Raw genomic sequence first — 23,814 nt, forward strand, 5'->3', positions numbered from 1 at the left:
GGAAGAGGAAGGAGGAGGAGGAGGAAGAGGAAGGAGGAGGAGGAGGAGGAAGAGGAAGAGGAGGAAGAGGAAGGAGGAGGAGGAAGAAGAGGAAGAAGGAGGAGGAAGAAGAGGAAGAGGAAGAAGAAGGAGGAGGAAGAGGAAGAAGAAGGAGGAGGAAGAAGAAGAAGAAGGATGAAGAAGAAGAAGAAGAAGAAGGAAGAGGAAGAAGGAAGAAGAAGAAGAAGGAAGAAGAAGAAGGAAGAAGAAGGAAGAAGAAGGAAGAAGAAGAAGAAGGAAGAAGAAGAAGAAAGAAGAAGGAAGAAGAAGAAGAAGGAAGAAAGAAGGAAGAAGAAGAAAGAAGGAAGAAGGAAGGAAGAAAGGAAGAAGAAAGGAGGGGGAGGGGGAGGGGGAGGAGGAGGGGGAGGGGGAGGAGAAGGAGAAGAAGAAGAAGAAGAAGAAGAAGAAGAGGAAGAAGAAGAAATCATAATGGAAATTAGGAAACATAACTGAATAATAACTAGAGCTTTATATTCAAATTTACGGACATCCCCACAGTACTAAGTTCTCCCTAAGAGGAAAACCAGTTGTTTAAATCTTACATTAGAAAACAAAAGCCTGGAGAGGAGGGGCCCAGCCCAAGGGCTAGGAACACAACAGCAGCATGAGCGCAAATAAAGCAGAAGCAAAACCACAGGTGGGAAAGTAAAGGGACTTAGCGGAGAAGGAGGCCAAGGGCAGCCGTAGGGGTGGAAAGGGGAACAGCCTCCGAGGCAAGATGGGCCTGGGGCACCACAGGCCGTGCTCAGAGCGCCTGGCGGCTGCAAGGGTTCTGGGGCCCGGCTACCGCTGCATCCCTGTCCCCTCGGTTCAAGGACTGGCAGCGAGGATGAGAACGGCCAGGCTTGTCTAACCCTCCCCACAGCCCCGGGGTTGCCGCAACAACACTGCAGAGCTGGCGAAGCGGAGGCAGAGCCTTTGGGCCGTCCCTGTCTGCAGCGCCCGCCCCGCCTTGGCCCTTCTCATCCCAGCCACGTGCCCCCTCCTCTCACCTGAAGCCCCAGTTCAGAGGCCTCGGGGCGGTTCCAGGCTCATCCCAGCCACGTGCCCCCTCCTCTCACCTGAGGCCCCAGTTCAGAGGCCTCGGGGCAGTTCCAGGAAGGCCATGTGGCTTCCTGTGCATGTGGACAGCCACGCGGCAGTTCCCAACGAGGAAGGGAGTTGGGGGACGCGGCCGGTTCCCCAGCGAAGAAGAGAGTCGGGGGATGCGGCCAGTTCCCCAGCGAGGACAGGAGTCGGGGGACACGGCCGGTTCCCCAGCGAGGACGGGAGTCGGGGGACAGGAGAGGGGCAGACAGAGGCTCTCCACCCTGAGAACCCTGAAGGGCGAAGGGAAAAGAGAACCTGGTCAGCTCAGAAGCAGGCAGTGCTCTAAGAGCCGCTGGACCTCCCGAGTGGAGCTGCTCTGCAGACCTTGTCATAGACGTTTCGTTTGAACATTTCCAAGAGGCCTGGAATCCAAATCATTGTAATGAACGAGATATTTAAAGTCTATTTTCTTTAAAAGTCAGGCTTCTTGTTTTCTTTGTTTTATTCTGCTGAAGTTTCCAAGAACACAAACAACCGAGACGAGAACACAGCAGCGTGTGCCAGGAGGAAACACCGCGTCAGGCACTGATCGATCAGAGGCCGGCGGGGAAGGGCATAAACTCGGCGACAGCCGCCCGAGCACCCACGGGTCCCTCGCAGGACCGGTGCCGCGTTTAGACAGGGCTCTGTGAGGACTCACCCCTGCCCCTTAGGAACCTGGCCATGGGACAGTCACGGGGGGGGCCTTCCACAGCCTTTCCGGACACCTGAGCCCACCTAATAGGCTCGAGGACAAGCCGTCCAGGCGCTGTCGCGTGACGAGAACGGCGTGCAGTGAGGCTGCACTCTGACAGCAGCGGGTGTGGGGCGGGTCCCAGGGAGGATGGAGACGCTTCATGAGCAAAAGGTGAAGATCTGTTTAAACTGTCCTCAGTTGCCAACCTAGAGGTCAGGAACCGTATCTGTCCTGCTCTAACGCCCTCTGCACATACTGGATCCAGAGTGAGTTTCAGGTGACGTTCATACTGGTCAGCCGGGCAAACCCCAGCGTCCCTCCAGGATGTTCACCTCTCAGCCGGGCGCGGTGGCTCAAGCCTGTAATCCCAGCACTTTGGGAGGCCGAGGCGAGTGGATCACAAGGTCAGGAGATCGAGACTATCCTGGCTAACATGGTGAAACCCCGTCTCTACTAAAAAAATACAAAAACCTAGCCGGGCGAGGTGGCGGGCGCCTGTAGTCCCAGCTACTTGGGAGGCTGAGGCGGGAGAATGGCGTGAACCCGGGGGGCGGAGCTTGCAGTGAGCCGAGGTCGCGCCACTGCACTCCAGCCTGGGAGACACAGTGAGACTCCGTCTCAAAAAAAAAATAAATAAATAAATAAAATGTTCACCTCTCGTCCTCATCAACTCCACAGGGCAGCTGCCCACAGGCCCGGCCTCACAACATCTGCAGACCTGCTCCTGAGCCAGGCACGGGGGCCGGACGACGGGTCAGACCAGGCCCGGCCTCCGACCCAGACCGAGCTCGGGGGCCCAGCACGCTCTGGTTCCCAGGCCTCCCTCCTCCTGTGGGGCGTTCATGATGTTGCTGCTTCAATGCACCTTCACTATGAGACAAAGACACCCCCGCGGCAGGGAATCAAACCCCCGAATACGAGGAAACACGTTTTTGATGATGTTCTCTCTAGACACGGACAAATGAGACCACGGATCTGTAAAAATGTCTCTTTGGAACCAAGAGGACATGAGTTAGCCTGTCCTCAAACTTACACGGCTTCATCTCCCTGCCTCATAAATTCCTCTGTCTTTCTACTTTTTCTGCTTTTCTCAGGGTCCTTCCTCTTCTGTCGTGGTTTTGGTTTTTGGTTTTTCAACTATGAAGACCAAATCTAAACCCTGTGATAAAGTCTGAAGACCCAGGGCAGTATCTGTGTGTCCCACACTGAACCCCAAATAAAGCAGAGGTTCTGTGCCCTGTTTGTTCCCTCCCAGACACCCCACCAGTCACCAGGAGGGCAAGCGTGCCATGGCCAGCTGGTCTTATGCATCCCAGTGCAACTGGCTGCTGCCCGCAGCTTACCAAAGCTTTTTGTTGTTGTTTTTGAGATGGAGTCTCGCTCTGTCGCCCAGGCGGGAGCGCAGTGGCGCTATCTCAGCTCACTACAACCTCTGCCTCCCAGTTCAAGCGATTCTCCTGCCTCAGCCTCCTGAGTAGCTGGGACTACAGGTGCGTGTCACCACGCCCGGCTACTTTTTGTAGTTTTAGCAGAGACAGAGTTTTGCCATGTTGGCCAGGCTGCTGTTGAACTCTCCTGACCTCAAGTGATCCGCCCACCTCGGCCTCCCAAAGTGTTGGGATTACAGGCGTGAGCCACTGCGCCGGCCCCAAAGCTTACCAGAGTTTTATCTTAGCATTATTTCATGATTTACTTACACTAAACCCTGAGAACAATTCAGGTCCCTAGTGCTGGGGGCAAGGCTTCCCCGGTCAGACTTGTGGGGAAAAGGAAGAGAGATCAGCCTATTACTGTGTCTATATAGAAAGAAGTAGACATAAGAGATTCCATTTTGTTCTGTATTTGAGATGCTGTTAATCTGTGACCCTACCCCCAACCTTGTCCTTGCAAGAGACATGTGTTGCGGTGACTCAAGGTTTAATGGATTTTGGGCTGTGCAGGATGTGTCTTTGTTAAACAAATGCCTGAAGGTAGCTTGCTGGTTAAAAGTTATCACCATTCTCTTAATCTCAACTACCCAGAGACACGTACACGGCCAAAGGTCGCAGGGACCTCTGCCTAGGAAAGCTAGGTATTGTCCAAGGTTTATCCCCATGTGATAGGATGAAACAATGTTGCTAAAAAGTTTATCTCAAGGCACAGGATTTTCCTTTGAACTTATTCATATCACAGAGGTTTTTGTTCTTATGTCTTACTGCTAATTTCCTCCCTAAAAATGATCCTATTGTCCTGCCACTCCCCTGTCTTTAAGATGGTAAAGATAATTATCAATAAATACTAAGGGAACTCAGAGACCGGTGCCGGCGTGGGTCCTCTGTAAGCTGAGCGCCGGTCCCCTGGGCCCCCGCTTTTCTTTCTCTATACTTTGTCTCTGTGTCTTATTTCTTTTCTCAAGTCTCTCGTTCCACCTTACGAGAAACACCCACAGGTGTGGAGGGGCAGGCCACCCCTTCAAGACTTCTGCACCACAGTCTTTCTCGGACACCCCTGGCATCGGTAGGCTTCTGCGCCCAGCGCACCCTCCCTGTTGCTCTCCCAGTCCCACGGTGGCCAAGACTGACAGAGCCGGACATCGATGCACTCTCATCTCTCCTGTCCTCTCCCCCGGATGGCTAAAAGGCATTTCAAGGGCCCGATTCCCCCCTTCTTCCCGTCTTTCACGTTGTTCCTGCTGCTGAGCTCGCTGGTGAGACCCCGGCACTGCTCTGTCAGGCGACTCCTGGGCCTCACTCCCCGCGCTGTCCTGGCTCCCGGCTTCCGAGGGCCCACCGAGCTCGCTCTCCTGGATCTCCCACACCTCCGTGAACCTTTTCCTTCCCACCCTTCGGTGAACAAAAGAAAGCTACGAAGGAGACAGGAGGGAAGGGGACGACTTCAGCATTTTCTCTTTTCTCCTGGGGCAAGATGGAAACAAAGTTGTCCCAGCTGGGACCTGTGTCCTGGGGAGATTTTAAGATGCTGCAAGGACAGGGAGGTTCTCATCTCCTGCCAGTCGCCAGCTGGAACCTTGCTGCTGCTGCTGCTGCGGCTGTCGCTGGAGAAAACATACGATCGCCACAAAATACTTCAGGAAGAACAATTTTAAACCGAAAAAGAAGATTACCGCAAGCCCGTCCCCCAAAGACAACAAAGCACCACTTTCCGTGTGGTGGGCTGAGCTGTCCTTGGTGGACGCTGTCTTAGCGAGGAAAACACTGGATGGACCATCTGAGCATAAAAACATGAGCCCAGGGAAGGGTCAGAAGAGAGGGCTGAAGGTTCTGCGTAAGAAAACGGGAGAAATCTGAGGCGTTTTGGTCTAAGAAGAAAAGAGACGAGAAGAAAGAGACCCAGGCACCAGGACAGGGCCGCAGCAGCTGGTGCCGCCCTGGGGGCTCTGCCTTCCCGGGCCGGCCGGTGACTCTCAGTTCTACCCCGTCTGCGCGGGCACGCCTCTCCAAAACCTCCTTCCCGGGCCGGCTGGTGACTCTCAGTTCTACCCCGTCTGCGCGGGCACGCCTCTCCCAAACCTCCTTCCTGGGCCGGCCGGTGACTCTCAGTTCTACCCTGTCTGCGCGCGGGCACGCCTCTCCCAAACCGCCTTCCTGGGCCAGCTGGTGACTCTCAGTTCTACCCCGTCTGCACGGGCACGCCTCTCCCAAACCTCCTTCCCGGGCCGGCCGGTGACTCTCAGTTCTACCCTGTCTGCGCGCGGGCACGCCTCTCCCAAACCTCCTTCCTGGGCCAGCTGGTGACTCTCAGTTCTACCCCGTCTGCGCGGGCACGCCTCTCCCAAACCTCCTTCCTGGGCCGGCCAGTGACTCTCAGTTCTACCCCATCTACGCGGGCACGCCTCTGCCAAACCTCCTTCCTGGGCCGGCCAGTGACTCTCAGTTCTACCCCATCTACGCGGGCACGCCTCTGCCAAACCTCCTTCCTGGGCCGGCCAGTGACTCTCAGTTCTACCCTGTCTGCGCGCGGGCACGCCTCTCCCAAACCTCCACGTGTACCAACACCTTGTGCAGAGGCTTCTGGTGATCAAGGAAAAGAGCTGGGTCAGGAGGAGAGGAGCAGGCGGGTCCTGCGTGAATCCCTGCGTAGGCAGGAGCCTGGGCCAGGGCGGCCTGGAGACGCTGAGCGGCACCCCAGGAATGCACAGAAGCCCAGAAACCCGGCTGCAGAGAAGGGACAAATACAGATAAATTTCTTAAAGTTAATTTTAAAGTAATTTTTAAAATATCTATAGTCGAATGTAGACCATACAAGCAACTACCTGTCATTCAGTCATTTGTCCTGCTGTTGAAAAGTCTTTATAAACAGTGACCCCCATGGAGACCTGCCGGAAACTTCTCCACCGTGACCCTCCTGTCCCACATTGACGTTTCCATTTTCCATCACAGTCAACGACCTGAAGCTTCTTTGTATCCAAATCGTTCTCAGAGAGGCCGAGAAGGAAAGCTGAGGAGTGAAGGACACTCTTCAGGCTCTTGATAGAAAATGCAAAGTTACACTGACAAGATGGCATCAATTTAGAGTGTCCAAAATACTAAGTTATCTACTTTTTTTTTTTTCAAGACGGAGTCTGGCTCTGTTGCCCAGGCTGGAGTGCGGTGGCGCCATCTTGGCTCACTGCAAGCTCCGCCTCCCGGGTTCACGCCATTCTCCTGCCTCAGGCTCCCGAGTAGCTGGGACTACAGGCACCTGCCACCTCGCCCCGGCTAATTTTGTTTGTATTTTTTAGTAGAAATGGGGTTTCACCGTGTTAGCCAGGAAGGTCTCGATCTCCTGACCTCGTGATCCACCCGTCTCAGCCTCCCAAAGTGCTGGGATTACAGGCGTGAGCTACCATGCCCAGCCTAAGTTATCTACATTTTTTAAAGTGTTATTAATTCAGTTTTTAAAAGAATCTCACTAATCTGTGTTTGAATACAAATGACTTAAATTCATAAAAAGTTTATTAGTTGTTTGTACATCCACTTCTGAGAGTCTGCTCCTGTCCTCTGCCTACTTATCTATTTTTTCTTAGTGTTTTGTTTGTTTGTTTTTTGACACAGAGTCTCGCTCTGTCTCCCAGGCTGGAGTGCAGTGGTGCAATCTCGGCTCACTGCAACCTCCGCCTCCTGGGTTCAAGTGATTCTCCTGCCTCAGCCTCGCAAGTAGCTGGGACTACAGGTGCCCACCATGCCTGGCTAATTTCGTATTTTTAGTAGAGATGGGGTTTTGCCATGTTAGCCAGGCTGGTCTCAAACTCCTGACCTCAGGTGATCCGTCCACCTCGGCCTCCCAAAGTGCTGGGATTACAGGCATGAGCCACTGTGCCTGGCCTTTTCTTAGTGTTTTCTTATCAACTTGTATTAATCAGTAAGGTTATTAATCTTTTAAGTACCATATTTTCCGATTTCATCCCAGTTTATCTTCATTTTGCTTACATCGCTCTCTGCTGTGCAATTTTACATTTTTATATCATTGTACTCATCATGATTAACTCATTAAGTGCAATTAAACAGCAACAACCTATTGACCTTAATTTTTAAGGCTGTCTAATAACTTTGATATGGCTGGGCTGTGTCCCCACCCACATCTCACCTTGAATTGTCGCTCCCACAATTCCCACGTGTCGTGGGAGGGCCCCGCTGGGAGGCCACTGAGTCGCGGGGTGGGTCTGTCTTTTCTAGTGATATTGGGTGAGTCTCAGGAGAGCTGACGGACTTCAAAGGAGGAGTTTCCCTGCATGAGCTGCCTTCCTCACCTGCCACCATGTCAGACACGCACGACTGTGAGGCCGGCCCGGCCACATGGAACTGCGAGTCTATTCGACTTCTTTTTCTTTATAAATTACCCAGTCTCGGCGCCACGTCAGACACGCACGACTATGAGGCCGGCCCGGCTACATGGAACTGCGAGTCTATTCGACTTCTTTCTCTTTATAAATTACCCAGTCTCGGCGCCACGTCAGACACGCATGACTGTGAGGCCGGCCCGGCCACGTGGAACTGCGAGTCTATTCGACTTCTTTCTCTTTATAAATTACCCAGTCTCGGCTGTGTCTTCATCAGCAGCGTGAAAACGGACTAATACATTATTAGTCTAATAACCATTAGAAAAATGATTTTCAAGAACCACACTAAAATGTAAGATCATTTAATTACTCAACCAAAATGTACACGTGTATACATTACAAACGAAAGAAAGTTACTTACCGAATCCAAAAAGCAAAGGTAAGACCCTGAGCTCTGGGCAACTGCTTGATTTTTAGAGTATCCGACTGTGGAAAAAAGAAGAGCAAAACTCTTTTGTAATTCAGTTTCCCGCAGCAATTCTCTTTCCTAGAGCTTAGTATACGATATTCTTTTTTTTTCGAGACGGAGTTTCCCTCTTGTTGCCCAGGCTGGAGTGCAGTGGTGCAGTCTCAGTTCACCGCAACCTCCGCCTCCCGGGTTCAAGCGATTCTCCTGCCTCAGCCTCCCGAGCAGCTGGGATTACAGGCATACACCACCACGCCCGGCTAATTTTGTATTTGGGGTTTCTCCATGTTGGTCAGGCTGGTCTTGAACTCCCAACCTCAGGTGATCTGCCCACCTCGGCCTTCCAAGTGCTGGGATTACAGGTGTGAGTAACCGCACCCGGCCAATATACGATCTTCTCTAAGAAAGCTAGGAACATTTTGCACTGCCACCAAAAACATAGGTCAGCTTTCAAAGGAATGAAAGGAAAGTCAGAGAGAGACAATATTCCACCTCTGGTAGGTGGCATAACGAGAACAAGGATAAAACACAGAGTCCACCGGGCACTTCGTTAAAGTCTGATACGCTCACTGAAGGAAAAAAAATGAGATGGACCTTCACTGAGTACAGCACGAAGCTGAGGCCTGCAAATATTTTTTTAAACAAAATTAAGGCCAGGCGCGGTGGCTCACGCCTGTAATCCCAGCACTTTGGGAGGCCAAGATGGGCAGATCACGAGGTCAGGAGATCGAGACCATCCTGACTAACACAGTGAAACCCCGTCTCTACTAAAAATACAAAAATTAGCCAGGCGTGGTGGCGGGCGCCTGTAGTCCCAGCCACACGGGAGGCTGAGGCAGGAGAATGGCGTAAACCCGGGAGGCGGAGCTTGCAGTGAGTGGAGATCGCACCACTGCACTCCAGCCTGGGAGACAGAGCGAGACTCCGTCTCAAAAAAAAAAAAATTAAAATACCCCTGGAAGGAAGTCTGTAAAGTTTACTCTGATGAAAGTCAGGATCCAGTCACAAGGGGGAAGTTGGGGGCTGGACACTCGGCAGGTGGTTTGCGTGTGTGTGACGGGCTGGAGGTCACTGGGCTGGACACTCGGCAAGTGGTTTGCGTGTGTGTGATGGACTAGAGGTCACTGGGCTGGACACTCGGCAGGTGGTTTGCGTGTGTGTGACGGGCTGGAGGTCACTGGGCTGGACACTCGGCGGGTGGTTTGTGTGTGTGATGGGCTGGAGGTCACTGAGGTAGACACTCGGCAGGCAGTTTGCATGTGTGTGACGGGCGGGAGGTCACTGGGCTGGACGCTCAGCAAGCGGTTTGCGTGTGTGTGACGGGCTGGAGGTCACTGGGCTGGACACTCGGCAGGTGGTTTGCGTGTGTGTGACGGGCTGGAGGTCACTGGGCTGGACGCTTGGAGGGTGATTATCTTGGCGCGCATCTCTGTGATGAGCTGAATGTGCGGCCAGCATCCCCAACACCAGAGTGGGTGCACGTCCCATGACAGACACACACAGTGTCAACCCAGCAGAGCTCAATCTTCACGGCCACCGAGGGCAGCGGTGTCGTCAGAGCTCAAAACTGGGAACTACCCAAGCGCAGAACGGAGAAGCTGGCAACACACATGACAAGAAGGCACCTCCAGGGCTGTACGCACAGTGTGGGTGCCTCTCCCAGGCTGCTGGGCACAGAAGGGAGCGGCTGCGGGTAGGGGCACTGGCCCGGAGCACAAAGGCAGCCGAAATTCTTCTGTGCTGTGAGAAACTAGGAACTGCCCTTGGGGAAAGGGGGTGACCAGCGGGACCCGAGGGGGCTGCTGGGGGCTGTGATCTTCTGTTCTTCCTCAGGGTCCTGGTTACATGGTGTGTTCATCCAGCCATACGATGACGATGTACACTTTTCTGTGTGGATGTTATATTTTAACAGGAGTTTCAAAAAGTCTTTGTCTTCAAAGATATCACAACTGAGCTGGAAAAAGAGCTGAACGATGACCTCTGGTTAAATGCCAAATGAACGGGATTGAAAGCAGGGCTAGGGAGGCTCAGAGGGTCCCTGTCAGGGAGCTGTGGCAAGAGCCTGAGGCTGTTAAGAATGTAAACCGGCAGAAGCAGGCAGCCCAGGGCAGACCACCATCCTGGGTGCCGCTCTGTGGGCGGTGGGCCGTCTGGGCAGACAGCATTATTTGGGGCAGCCTATGTTTGGGAAAGCAGACACTGGGCAGCTTCGTGGGAACCGCCTGTTGGGCTAAGAGGGTTCAACTTCCCCCTGCCGGCAGGGGTAGCCAGGAAGGCATCTGAACCAAGAGTAACCGGCAGAAATGGACGTGTGGCAAGCTCAGCTTGGATGCGATGGCAGGGTGGATCAGAGGCCGCATTTAGCCCAAAATGAGGATGCTGAGGAGGCTCCAAGGGGCCGGATACCCACTTTCCCTAGAAACGAGGCTGGTAACACTGGACAGTTACAGATGTGACGGCAGCCAGGAAAGTCACACAAAGCAAAACAGATGTGCACAGAATTAAACAATAAATCTCTCTGGTCCAAACCAAGACAAGCTGCAGAAAGTTGTGGGTCTGAGGGGACAGTGGCCAAGTGTGCATTTCAGCCACACCCATGTCCCTCGCCCGTTTCCACTACACTGAGGGGCAGGCAGGGCTCCCGCCCCACGGGGGCTGCCCTGTTCCAGGAGGGGGGCATTGGCAAACCCACGGCACCACTGGGACCGCGCGGCTGCACAGAAGTGAGACGCAGAGGTGCCGTCCTCTCCGCGTTCTCCCACCCACCCGGAGCAGTGACCCTCTGCAGGGTGGGCAGCTTTGGACCAGGTAGCAGTTTAACTTCTAGCATTAATCCCTAAAGTTTAGCCAGCTCAACCCAGTTAGCCAGATGATCCCAGATGTCAAAAAGCCAGGGGCATGAACAGGTACAGGGAGGAGATGCACCAGGGTGGCGGGCGCCTGCTCTGCCCTGGGACGGACGGTGGGCCGTGTCTCCAGAGCTGCTGCAGCCGAGCCTCCACCATCGCTGCAGAGCACGGTGAGTGCCCGGACGCTCCCCACGAGAATCACAGGCGGAGGGCACCTGTGAGAGCGGAGGGCACCTGTGAGAGCGAAGGGCCGGAAGGGGCCTTCCACGAGGCCTTCCACAGGCACGCCGCAGTCACCAGGGGCTCCGCTCACAGCGTGGCTTGTCAGTGTCAGGTTTCAGGAGAGAATGGTATCCGTGAACCTGGGTAACGAGCGAAGACTTATCTCACTAAGGAAGCTGGAAGTTTCTCACAATGAATCCTGTGTTTGGCAAAGACAAGGAATTTGCTTTAATATTATTGCCTTGAAGAAAGTCAAATGTTTGTGCGGGGCTCCTGTTTGGGGAGGCCGGTCCCTTTGTGAGGGGATCTGGTTGCCATGGTCTCGGCAGGAAAAACTCACATGGAGGCGAGATATTAACATTCCTTCCTCCTGGAGAGAAGAGGGTGGGATTGGGCTTCATTTTGGGTTCAGCGAGTGGCCACATTATTAGGAAACGCGGGGCCGAATCGTAATAAATGAACCAACCCATTTCAAACACCCAGCACTTCTGAAAAGAGAGACTTTGGATCTATGTTATCTAACGGTCAGTGTAACTCTCCCTATTTAAGAAAAAATATTATTACAGAAAACTATGTCCCTTTCAGCTATAACCAAACCAACCCCATTTCATCAAAGTGTAGAGCAGGGTCCTCGTGAGGTCTCCTTACCCACCTTCAGACAGGAAGCAGGACAGCTCATCTCAGACCTTCACCTTGGTCCTTCAGAACTTTACCACAGATCGCTTTTATTGTTGATAGAATTCATACAAATGGGATGTGACTCAAGTTAGAGCTAAGCTATAAAAAGTATTTAATGAAAAGCAAAATGTTTTGAATATGGACGAATGTTTTTAGACAAGGAGTGTCACAACAGTCACCAAAATACTTTAAATTTGTTTTCATCCAACTATAAAAGATGCAAAACACCCTCTAATATTCTTTAACTTAAAAGAACATTAGAATGGGGACGGTGGCTCATGCCTGTAATCCTAGCACTTTGCGAGGCCGAGGTGGGTGGATCATGAGGTCAGGAGATCGAGACCATCCTGGTCAACACGGTGAAATCCCATCTCTACTAAAAATACAAAGAAAATTAGCCGGGTGAGGTGGCAGGCACCTGTAGTCCCAGCTACTCGGGAGGCTGAGGCAGGAGAATAGCGTGAACCCAGGAGGTGGAGCTTGCAGTGAGCTGAGATCGCACCACTGCACTCCAGTCTGGGCGACAGAGCGAGACTCTGTCTCAAAAAAAAAAAAAAGAATATTAAAGGATGTTTATAGTAGTTTCAAAAACCAATTTGTCTAAACACATTTCAGAAGCAAGTTGAAACAGACATTCTACCAATTTATAGAGTTTTCTATTTCAAACCCACAAAAGATAATGAAAACAAGACACAACTCGGGGAAACATCTTCCAAATACACAAGATGACGATGATGACGGACAGCTGCCAACATCTCCTGAGTGCCCGCCACCCACCGTCCATCCCAGGGCAGAACAGGCACTTGCCTCCCCGGGTGCATTTCCTCCCTGTGCCTGTTTATGCCCCCTGGCTTTTCGACACCCTGCCGAGTGCCCGCCGCCCACACCTGTTCTGGACACCCTGCCAAGGGCCCGCCGCTGGTACCTGTTCTAGGCACCCTGCCGAGGGCCGGCCGCCCGCACCTGTTCTAGACACCGTGTGGATTAGCTCATTTCACACCTCACAGCGCTCCAAGACGGGTACTGACTACCATGGCCTATTCACGAATAAGGAAACGGAGGCAGAGCGAGGCAGCCGTGGAGCCGACTCCACCAGCCTGGCCCCGCTAGCCTGGCCCCACACCTGAGTCTCCTTCACTCCTGTGTCTTCTGAGCCCCAAAGCGCGGCAGGAGAAGAGCTGGGGCCGCGAGCTGCTCCTGTTCACTGAGACCCCCCGCGGGTGAGCCTGTGATTACGTGACTCTCACAGATCTGAACAGGGCCCAACAGAGGACTTAACTCCACAGGCTCTCACATAGGGACATTCCGGACGGACTCTAAACCCTCAGCCGCTTGCCCCTGAAATACGTCGTAGCTATGAGACTCCCTCAGGACCAAGTCCACCAGAAAGTGGGGCGAAGCCACCCATTCCTGAGCACATTCTAAAGCAGTGGCTCCTGATCCTGGATGCATCTCAGAATCTTCTGGAAAGCTTTTAAGAGCCCAATGCCCATGCTGCACCCCAGACTGATTACATGAGAATATCTTAGGGTGAGACTCAGGCATTGGTTTTATAAAACTCACTGATGAGTCTAACATGCGGCAAAGTGGACGCCATTATTCTAGAGAAGCTGTGACTCCTAAAATCCGTAGGAACCTGTCCACCAACTAAAAATGTCTCCTCTGCCAACCTCGACTTTTTCGGCCCCACGCAATAGAGGCGGGCATATTGTTTTCAAGTCTTACACGGAAACTTTAAAGTCAAACTAAAAGCACCCTGATCTATTACCATCAAAGCTGAGAACACAAGCTAATCATTCAACATAAAAACAGAAGGTGAATGAAGAAACCTCAACACATCTTGACCCAGCATCATGAAATTTCAAAATTCAAAACCCCAAAAGAAAAATCTTAAACACTTTGAGAAACAGTATCTTTAAAATAACAAGAGTCAGACTGGTGTATGATTTCTTATTAGAAACACAGACACTATGGCTGAACCCGGGAGGCGGAGCTTGCGGTGAGCCGAGATTGCACCACTGCACTCTAGCCTGGGCCACGAGCGAGACTCTGTCTCAAAAAAAAAAAAAAGAAAGAAAGAAACACAGACACTAGCATATAATGAGGCAATCCCTTTAAAATTCTAAGAAAAATTATTTTGCACCTAGAATTCTATACCCAGCCAAACTGTCAACTGAGCATAAAAATATTCTCGAGCAAGAGAAATAAGCAGAAAAAAAAGGTTGAAAAAATAATGGCTGAAAAATTCTCAAACTACTACAATTTTACTGGAGGAGCTCAAGGGTATATGTAAATATGCAGAAGAAAAAATAGCAAACATAGAGATAGATGGATAAGTCTGAATCTGAAAACGGAGAGAAAGAAGAATGAAGAAAGTGAAGAGCATCTCAGAGGAAGCTGGAATACTATTAACTGTACCAACATATACACAATGCAAGTACCACAAGGAGAGGCAAGAGAAATAAGCAGAAAAAAAAGTTTTAAAAAATAATGGCTGGCCGGGCGCGGTGGCTCAAGCCTGTAATCCCAGCACTTTGGGAGGCCGAGACGGGCGGATCACGAGGTCAGGAGATCGAGACCATCCTGGCTAACATGGTGAAACCCCGTCTCTACTAAAAAATACAAAAAACTAGCCGGGCGAGGTGGCGGGCGCCTGTAGTCCCAGCTACTCGGGAGGCTGAGGCAGGAGAATGGCGTGAACCCGGGAGGCGGAGCTTGCAGTGAGCTGAGATGGCGCCACTGCACTCCAGCCTGGGCGGCAGAGTGAGACTCCGTCTCAAAAAAAAAATAATGGCTGAAAAATTCTCAAATTATTGAAAAACATTCATCTACACATCCAGAAAGCTCAACAAACTCCATGTAGGATAAACACAAAAGATTCGCAGCTAAACACATCATTGTAAAAATGCTGAAAGCCAAAGATGAGGACAAAATATTGTGACAAGACAAAATCACTTGTCACTTACAAGAGACCCTCAATAAGACCAATGGCTTACTTCTCACTGGAAACAATGAAGGCCACAGGCAATGGGATAGCACAGACCCACTGTAAAACATCAGAAGTCAAAAATGTGTGGCGGCCTGGGAGCTGTGACCAACTGCCACTGCCCGGCATCATGACAGAACCAGTTTCTACTGAATTTGTATTTGCCTCTGAACCATCATAAAGCTGAAAAATGGTAAGTTAAACTATCGTAAGTTGGGGACCATCTGTATTCACAGTGCTCAAAGAAAAACACTGTCAATTACGAATCCTATACCCAGCAAAGCCATCTTTCAAAAACGAAGAAGCAATTAAGACATTCTAAGATAAACAAAAACTGAGGGAGTTCATTGCAGGGCTGAAATGAAAGGACACTAAATAGGAACTCATAGACAAAGAAGAAATGAAGAACGGTGATAAAGTTTACTACAGAGGTAAATATAAAAGATAGTATTATTTTGGTTTGTAGTTTTCCCCACATGCTTTTAAAACAAACACAGAAAACAAGCCGGGTGCTGTGGCTCACGCCTATAATCCCAGCACTTTGGGAGGCCGAGGTGGGTGGATCACTTGAGTCCAGGAATTCGAGACCAGCCTGGGCAACAGGGCAAAACCCCATCTGTACCAAAAATACAAAACTTACCCAGGTGTGCTGGCATGCACCTGTAGTCCCAGCTACTTGGAGGTTGAGGCACAAGAATTGCTTGAACCCACTGGGTGGAGGTTGTGGTGAGCCAAAATCATGCCATTGCGCTCCAGCCTGGGTGACAGGGTGAGCCCCTGCCCCCTACCACTGCACACACACCAGAAAACAATTATAAATCTACATTCATGAAAATAACTTATGAATTTGTTAATGTTACACAATTGAAGCTAAGTATTAATTCAAACTACATTGTTATAAATTTAAGATGTTCATTGTAATCCTCACAGTAACCACTAAGAAGATCATTTAAAAATATACAGAAAAGGAAATGAGAAGGGAATCAAAATGGCACATTAGAAATAAGCAATTAAACAGAAAAGAAGGCAGTAATACAGGATTGAGGAATAAAAAAGACATAAGACAATAGCAAGCAAATAGCAAAATGACAAAAGTCCTTCCTTGTCAGTAATCACTTTAAATGTAAATGGAGTAAATTCTCCAATTAAAAGGCAAAGACTGGCAGAATGGATCTTAAAAATTATGATCCATCTAAATGCCATCTATATGAGGAATTCACTTTAGATCCAAAGGCACAAATAGGTTGAAAGTGAAACAAGGGAAAGAGATATTCCACGCAACTAGTAATCAAAGTGTGCTGGTGTGGCTGTACTGATATCAGACAAAATAGACTTCAAGTCAAAAATTATTATAAAAGACAAAGAAAGACTATATATTGATAAAAGGGTCAATTGATCAAGAAGATGATGTAACAAGTATAAAACTGTACACATCTGATAAGAGGTCACAAAATTAAGTAAGGCAAAGATTGACTGAACTGGAGGGAGAAATAGTTCTACTGTAACAGTCGGAGATTCAACATTCTACTTTCAATAATGGATAGAACATCTAGACAGAAGATAATAAAGAAACAGAGAACATGAACAATACTATAAACTAACTAGACTTAAAAGAAATACACAGAATACTCCACTCGACAGCAGCAGAACTCACATTCTCAGGTGCACAGGGTGCATTATCCAGGACAGATGACACGTCAGGCCATAAAATGTACCTTAAACATTTTTTTAAAGATTGGAATTATATGAAGTATCTTCTCTGACCACCGTGAAATGAAACTAGGAATAAATAACAGAAGTAAAACTGAAAAATTCATAAATGAAAGCTAAACAATATACTCTTCAGCAACCCATATATCAAAGAAGAAATCATAAGGCTAATTAGAATATACTCAGAGACAAATGAAAACAAAAACATAACAAACCAAAACTTTCAGGACGTAGAAAAATCAGTGCATAGAAAGGAATTTATAGCTATATATGCCTACACAAAAGGTCTAAAATCAAGAATCTAAAAGTACACCCTAAGAAGCCAGAAAAATAAAAATAAACTAAACACACAACTAGCAGAAGGAAGGAAATAGTGAAGATTAGAGTGAAAATAAATAAACAATAACAAAGCAATAGCAAATCAACAGAAAAAGTTGATTCTTTGAAGACAGTCAACAAAATTGACAAACCCAACTTGACTAAGAAGAAAAGAAAGACAATTCAAAATGCTGAGATAAAAAGTGAAAGTGGTACATCACTCCCAAACTTAACAGAAGCTAAAAGGATTATGACAGTATGAAGAACTGTATGCCAAAAAATTAGATAACCTAGATGAAATGGACAAATTCCTACAAACAAACTACCAAAATTGACTCAAGAAGAAATAAAAAAAAATCTGAACACACCTATAACAAATAAAGAGATTGACTCAGTAATTTTTTAAAAAAAAAACCTCCCAACAAAAAAGCCCAGAGTCAGGTGACTTCACTGATGAATTCTACCAAACGTAGAGAATCACTAACACCAATCCTTCCCAAACTCTTCCAAAAAAACAAGAGGAAGAAACACTTATTCTATGAGGCCAATATTACTCTGATACCAAAGTCACACAAAGATAACATATGAGTAGGAACCTATAGGCCAATATTCCTTATGAATATATATGCAAAAATCTTGAACAACATACGAGCAAACTGAATCCAGCAGTATACCAGAAAGATTATACACTATGAACAAGAGGGATTTATTCCAATAATGCAAGGACAGTTCAACACAGGATATCAATCAACATAATGTATCATCTTCACAGAATAAAGGGAAAAAACTATATGATCATCTCAGATGGGTGTAGAAAAGGCATTTGACATAATCTGACACCCTTTCATGATTTAAAAATTCAACAAACTAGAATTAAAAGGGAACCTCCTTAGCATAACAAATGGTATTTATAAAAATCTACAGCTAATATCATACTCAGTGGTGGAAGACTGGAAGCTTTTCCCCTAAAATTGCTTAGGAGAACCTAAGCAAGGATGTCCACTTTCACCACTTCTATTCAGCACTGTCCTGGAAGCACTAGCCAGAGCAATTAAGAAAGAAAAAGGCCAGGAGTTTGAGACCAGCCTGGCCAACATGGAGAAACCCCATCTCTACTAGAAATACAAAAAAATTAGCTGGTTGTGGTGGCGCACACCTGTAGTCCCAGCTACTCAGGAGGCTGAGGCATGAGAATTGCTTGAACCCAGGAGGCGGAGGTTGCACTGAGCTGAGACCGTGCCACTGCAGTCCAGCCTGGACAACAGAGCAAGACTGTGTCTCAAAAAAAAAAAAAAAAAAAAAAAAAAAAAAAAAAAAAAAAAAGGAAGGAAAGAAAGAAAAAGAAAGAAAGAATCTAAATTGTAAAAGAAGTAGTAAAACTATCTCTAGTCATAGATAACATGATTTTAAATACAGGAAATCATAAAAACCCACAAAGAACAAACTGTTAAGAGTTAATAAAAATTGCAGGATATAAGGTCAACACTAAGAAAAATAAGTTGTTTATCCACTATAAATAAGCAACCTCAAAGGAAATGAAGAAAACAATTCACAAAATTTATCACAAAGCTAAAGTAATCAAAACAATGAGACACTGGTGTAAGGACAGACATACGGACCAACGAGACACTCGTGTAAGGACAGACATACGGACCAATGAGACACTGGTGTAAGGACAGACATACGGACCAATGAGACACTCGTGTAAGGACAGACATACGGACCAATGAGACAGTTGTGTAAGGACAGACATACGGACCGAGACACTCGTGTAAGGACGGACACATGGACCAATAAGACACTGGTGTAAGGACAGACATACGGACCAATGAGACACTCGTGTAAGGACGGACATATGGACCAATGAGACACTCGTGTAAGGACAGACATACGGACCAACAGAATAGAATCTGGAGTCTAGGAATGGATCCATACATTTATGGTTAATGGTTTTTTGACCAAGACAATTCAATGGAGAAAGAATAGTCTTTTAAATGGTGTTGGAAAAACTGAGTATCTACATACAAAAGAATGAAGCTGGACCTTTGCCTGACACCATACATAAAAATTAAGTCGAAATGGATCAAAGGCCTAAATATAAGAGCTACAAGTATAACTCCGAAGAAAACATACAGATAAAATCTTCATGACCTTGATTTAGCTGTGGCTTCTTAGAAATGACACCAAAAGCCACAAAAGAAATAATAGATAAATGAGATTTTTGTCTTCATCAAAATCATAAGTCTTTTGTGCATCAAAGAACATTCTCGAGAGGGTGAAAAGATAACCCAAAGAATGGGGAAAAAATTGCAAATTATATATAATAAAGCTCCAGTATCCAGAACATATAAGGAGCTCTTACAATTCAACAATGAAAACACATATAGCTCAATTCTTAAAATGGCCAAAATACTTGAATAAACATTTCTTCAAGGAAGATATACATACATACATACATACATTTATTTACTTATTTATTATTTTTTGAGATGGAGTTTTGCTCTTGTTGCCAGACTGGAGTCCAATGGCACGATCTCAGCTCACAGCAACCTCTGCGTCCTGGGTTCAAGCAATTCTCCTGCCTCAACCTCCCAAGTAGCTGGGATTACAGGCAGGGGCCATTATGCCCAGCTAATTTTTGTATTTTTAGTAGAGACGGGGTTTCACCATATTGGGCAGCCTGATCTCGAACTCCTGATCTCTGGTGATCCACCCAACTTGGCCTCCCAAAGTGCTGGGATAACAGGCATGACCCACCAAACCCGGCCCATTTATTTTTTATTATTTATTTTGAGATGGAGTCTCACTCTGTCACCCAGGCTGGAGTGCAATGGCACTATCTCCGCTCACTGCAACCTCCGCCTCCCGGGTTCAAGCGATTCTCTTGCCTCAGCCTCCTGAGTAGCTGGGATCACAGGTGTGCACCACCACGCCTGGCTAACTTTTGTATTTTTAGTAGAGACAGGGGTTTCACCATGTTGGCCAGGCTGGTCTCAAACTCCTGACCTCAGGTGATCCGCCCGTCTCGGCCTCCCAAAGTGCCGGATTACAGGCGTGAGTCACCACACACCTGGCCCAAGAAAGATATATAAATGGCCAACAAGCACATGAAAAGAGGTACAACATCTTTAGTCAACAAGGAAATTCAAATTGAAACCACAATGAGATGCCACTTCACACTCACCAGCATGGCTATAATTTAAAAAACAGAAAATAACAAGTGTTGATGAGGATAAATAGAAATTGGAATGTTCATACATTGCTGGTAGGAACGTAAAACGCACCCACTGTGGAAAAGTTTGGCAGCTTCAGTTGGCAGCTTCAGCATGTTAAACACAGAACTACCGTGTGAGCCAGAAATTCCACACCAAGGAATATACCCAAAGGATTTGAAAACCAGGGTTCAAACAACAACCGTACACAAAGGTTCATACTGTCACCATTCGCAGCAGCAAACAGTAGAACAACCCAAATGTCCGTTGCCTGACAAATGGACACACAAAACCTGGCACACATGTACAACTGAATATTATCCTCCCATAAAAAGGAATGGAGCACTGATACATGCCACAGCACAGAGGAACGTTAAAACATTATGCTAGGGCCAGGCGCAGTGGCTCACGCCTGTAATCCCAGCACTCTGGGAGGCCGAGGCGGGTGGATCACGAGGTCAGGAGATCGAGACCATCCTTGTGAACATGGTGAAACCCCATCTCTACTAAAAATACAAAAAATTAGCCGGGCATGGTGGCGGGCACCTGTAGTCCCACCTACTCGGGAGGCTGAGGCAGGAGAATGGCGTGAACCTGGGAGGCGGAGCTTGCAGTGAGCTGAGATCACGCCACTGCACTCCAGCCCGGGCAACAGAGCGAGACTCCGTCTCCAAAAAAAAAATTTTTTTTGCTAAATGAAGCCAGTTACAAAAGAGCACGTGTAACCTTACTCCATTCATATGAAATGTCCAGAATAGGCAAATCCACAGAGACAGAAAGCAGACGAGTGGTCGCTAGGGATAGAAGAACCCGCGTGCCACTGCAGAATACCACAGACTGGGTGGCAGAAGGGGTTTTTCACAGTTCTGGAGGCTGGGAAATCCCAGAGTAATGCTCCAGCAGAGTCAGTGTCTGGTGAGGGCCACTTCCTGGCTCACACAGGTGCCTTCTCCCTGTGTTCTTACAGAGCTCTGTGGGGCCTCTTTTATAAGGGCACTAATCTCATTCATGAGGCCCCACCCTCATGTCCTAATCACCTCCCAAAGTTCCCACCTAACATCATTCTAATACTATCACCCCAGGGGTTTCAAATATGAATTTGGGGGGAGGTGGACACAGACAGTCAGATCATAGTGATAAATCCCTACCTAAGAAGAAGAAATTTTAGGTCTACTAGGTTCTTTCTTTCCTTTCTTTCTTTTCTCTTTGTCTTTCTTTGTCTTTCTCTCCTTCCTTCCTTCCTTCCTTCCTTCCTTCCTCTTTCCTTCTCTTTCTCTCTCTCTCTTTTTTTGAGATAGAGTCTTGCTCTGTCACCCAGGCTGGAGTGCAGTGGCATGATCTTGGTTCACTGCAACATCTGCCTCCTGGGTTCAAGCAATTCTCCTGCCTCAGCCTCCCAAATAGCTGTGATTACAGGCATGTGCCACTACAACTGGCTAATTTTTGTATTTTTGGTAAAGATGGGGTTTCCCCATGTTGTCCAGGCTAGTCCTGAACACCTGACCTCAAGTGATCTGCCTGCCTTGGCCTCCCAAAGTGCTGGGATTAGAGTTGTGAGCCACCACGCCTGGCCTCTACTAGGTTCTTAATAAGTAGTAGACCCAGTTACCACCAGGATACTTTTTGTCAGTATTTGAACAACACGAAACTGTTTCAGTATGTAAGCTGATAAGAAACCACGAATTATACTCTAATAATCTAAGCATGTTTACTTACCACCTCGGGGAGAAGGAGAATCGTGCCCCCCAACGATCACGTGGACACCAGAATCTTCCAGTTTCACTCTCCATTTTTCAATGATAGCCCCAGACTTGTCCTGAAAGCAGAACGCTGGCAGGTCAGGAAACTGCCCTCAGAAGAGTCAACCGTTGCTGACACTGGGGCTGAGTCACCCGATAGGAAGTTGATACAAACCTTACTGGCATCATTGAAAACAGACAGCTCCATCGTGCCTTCAAAGTCCTGCTGCAAAACAGACCTCAAACATTCATCCAGCCATGGTTCAGCATTGTGGACTGGGAGGATAATAGACTGGAATTTAAAAAAATGGATTAATAGAAGTGTGTAAACTTAGTTCCCTTTCCATGGCTCTAATTTACCTCCCCTTCACTATCCGCACATATGCCGTGACAAACAAAAGGTGTCCACCCCTTCTCTCCAGGCTCTTAACATGCTCATAAGATTTTTTATGCCTTAGCTTTCCCTGAACTGCCTTCCATATGCTTTTGAAAAGGGGAAAAAAAAACTGAAAGGACTTTGGGAGGCCGAGGCGGGCGGATCACGAGGTCAGGAGATCGAGACCATACTGCCTAACACAGTGAAACCCCATCTCTACTAAAAATACAAAAAATTAGCCAGGCATGGTGGCGGCGCCTGTAGTCCCAGCTACTCGGGAAGCTGGGGTGGGAGAATGGCGTGATCCTGGAAGGCGGAGGCTGCAGTGAGCCGAGATCGCGCCACTGCACTCCAGCCTGGGTGACAGAGCGAGACTCTGTCTCAAAAAAAAAAACAAAACAAAACAAAAACAAAAACAAAAACAAACTGAAAGGCATCAAACTGTTCCCAATTCAATGGTAAAACATAAGTTTTCCAATGACTGATCAGAAACATCATTTTGGTTGAAACAAGCATCTGGGTATCTTCCAACCCACTGATGGAAATAACTGGATTTTCTAGGTGGAATAAGCATTTCAGCAAACCATGTTAGAAAATCTGCAACAGGCCGGGCGCGGTGGCTCAAGCCTGTAATCCCAGCACTTTGGGAGGCCGAGACGGGCGGATCACGAGGTCAGGAGATCAAGACCATCCTGGCTAACACAGTGAAACCCCGTCTCTACTAAAAATACAAAAACTTAGCCGGGCGAGGTGGCAGGCGCCTGTAGTCCCAGCTACTCGGGAGGCTGAGGCAGGAGAATGGCGTGAACCCGGGAGGCGGAGCTTGCAGTGAGCTGAGATCCGGCCACTGCACTCCAGCCTGGGTGACAGAGCGAGACTCCGTCTCAAAAAAAAAAAAAAAAAAAGAAAATCTGCAACAAAGTAACCCCTTTAAGTAACCCCTGGCCCACAAAAAGCAATGTTTTAACAAAGTATCTGGCAAGCGGTGTTCAGAGAACCCCGCTGAGCAAATGGGAGTCCTGAGGTCCATCTCTGGATTCCTCTGTTCTACCTTGTTTCGAGCTGACTTGGCACTAGCATTGTCCTTTTCTCATGAAGCCCAAAACAAAAACTTCTAAAGTGGGATGGAGTAAAACCAGTGAAACCCAATGCCAGCAAAACAACTGACTTAACAGGAGTAAGTCTTAATTTTATACATTATAATATTAAGTGATACAGAGCAATACTCAGATATTAGTCTGTCCTCACCCTTAATTTATATCCAAAAAAGAAAAGTTGAAATTGTGTTGAAAACACAATTTAGTCAAGTTCTTTATAAATGAAACCTCACTCTATCCCTTCCTGGACTTAGGTTTATATGAATAAAACAAGTTCTGGCTGGGCGCCGTAGCTCACGCCTGTAATCCCAGCACTTTGGGGGTCTAAGGCGGGTGGATCATCTGAGGTCAGAAGTTCAAGACCAGCCTGACCAACATGGAAGAACCCCATCTCTACTAAAAATACAAAATTACCCTGGTATGGTGGCGCATGCCTGTAATTCCGGCTACACAGGAGGCTGAGGCAGGAGAAACGCTTGAACCTGGGAGGCAGAGGTTGCCGTGAACCGAGAGTGCACCACTGCACTCCAGCCTGGGCAACGAGAGTGAAACTCTGCTTAAAAAAAAAAAAAAAAAAAAAAAAAAAAGAGGTCCCGTTT

General features: G+C 48.0%; 1 protein-coding gene across 3 annotated transcripts in view; it reads right to left on the reverse strand.

The window, feature by feature from the left end:
• B3GNTL1 (UDP-GlcNAc:betaGal beta-1,3-N-acetylglucosaminyltransferase like 1) overlaps window positions 1-23,814 on the reverse strand; it is a 137,797-nt gene that overhangs the window by 112,410 nt on the left and 1,573 nt on the right. For 2 of the 3 annotated variants that reach the window (XR_003116160.1, XM_025361424.1), the window contains exons 2-4: window positions 21,918-22,034; window positions 21,720-21,819; window positions 7,984-8,048 (exon numbers count right to left, since the gene is read on the reverse strand). Coding sequence is in view for 2 of the 3 variants with exons in the window: in XM_025361424.1 (XP_025217209.1) it covers window positions 7,984-8,048; window positions 21,720-21,819; window positions 21,918-22,034 (282 nt within the window). In the remaining variant the exon portion in view is untranslated. Of the gene's footprint in view, window positions 1-7,983; window positions 8,049-21,719; window positions 21,820-21,917; window positions 22,035-23,629; window positions 23,748-23,814 lie in introns of all 3 variants that reach the window. The other variant, XM_025361423.1, reaches the window with a different exon arrangement.

This window comes from Theropithecus gelada, chromosome 16, assembly GCF_003255815.1.
Source record: "Theropithecus gelada isolate Dixy chromosome 16, Tgel_1.0, whole genome shotgun sequence".
In the NCBI taxonomy this organism is placed as follows: Eukaryota; Metazoa; Chordata; class Mammalia; order Primates; family Cercopithecidae; genus Theropithecus; species Theropithecus gelada.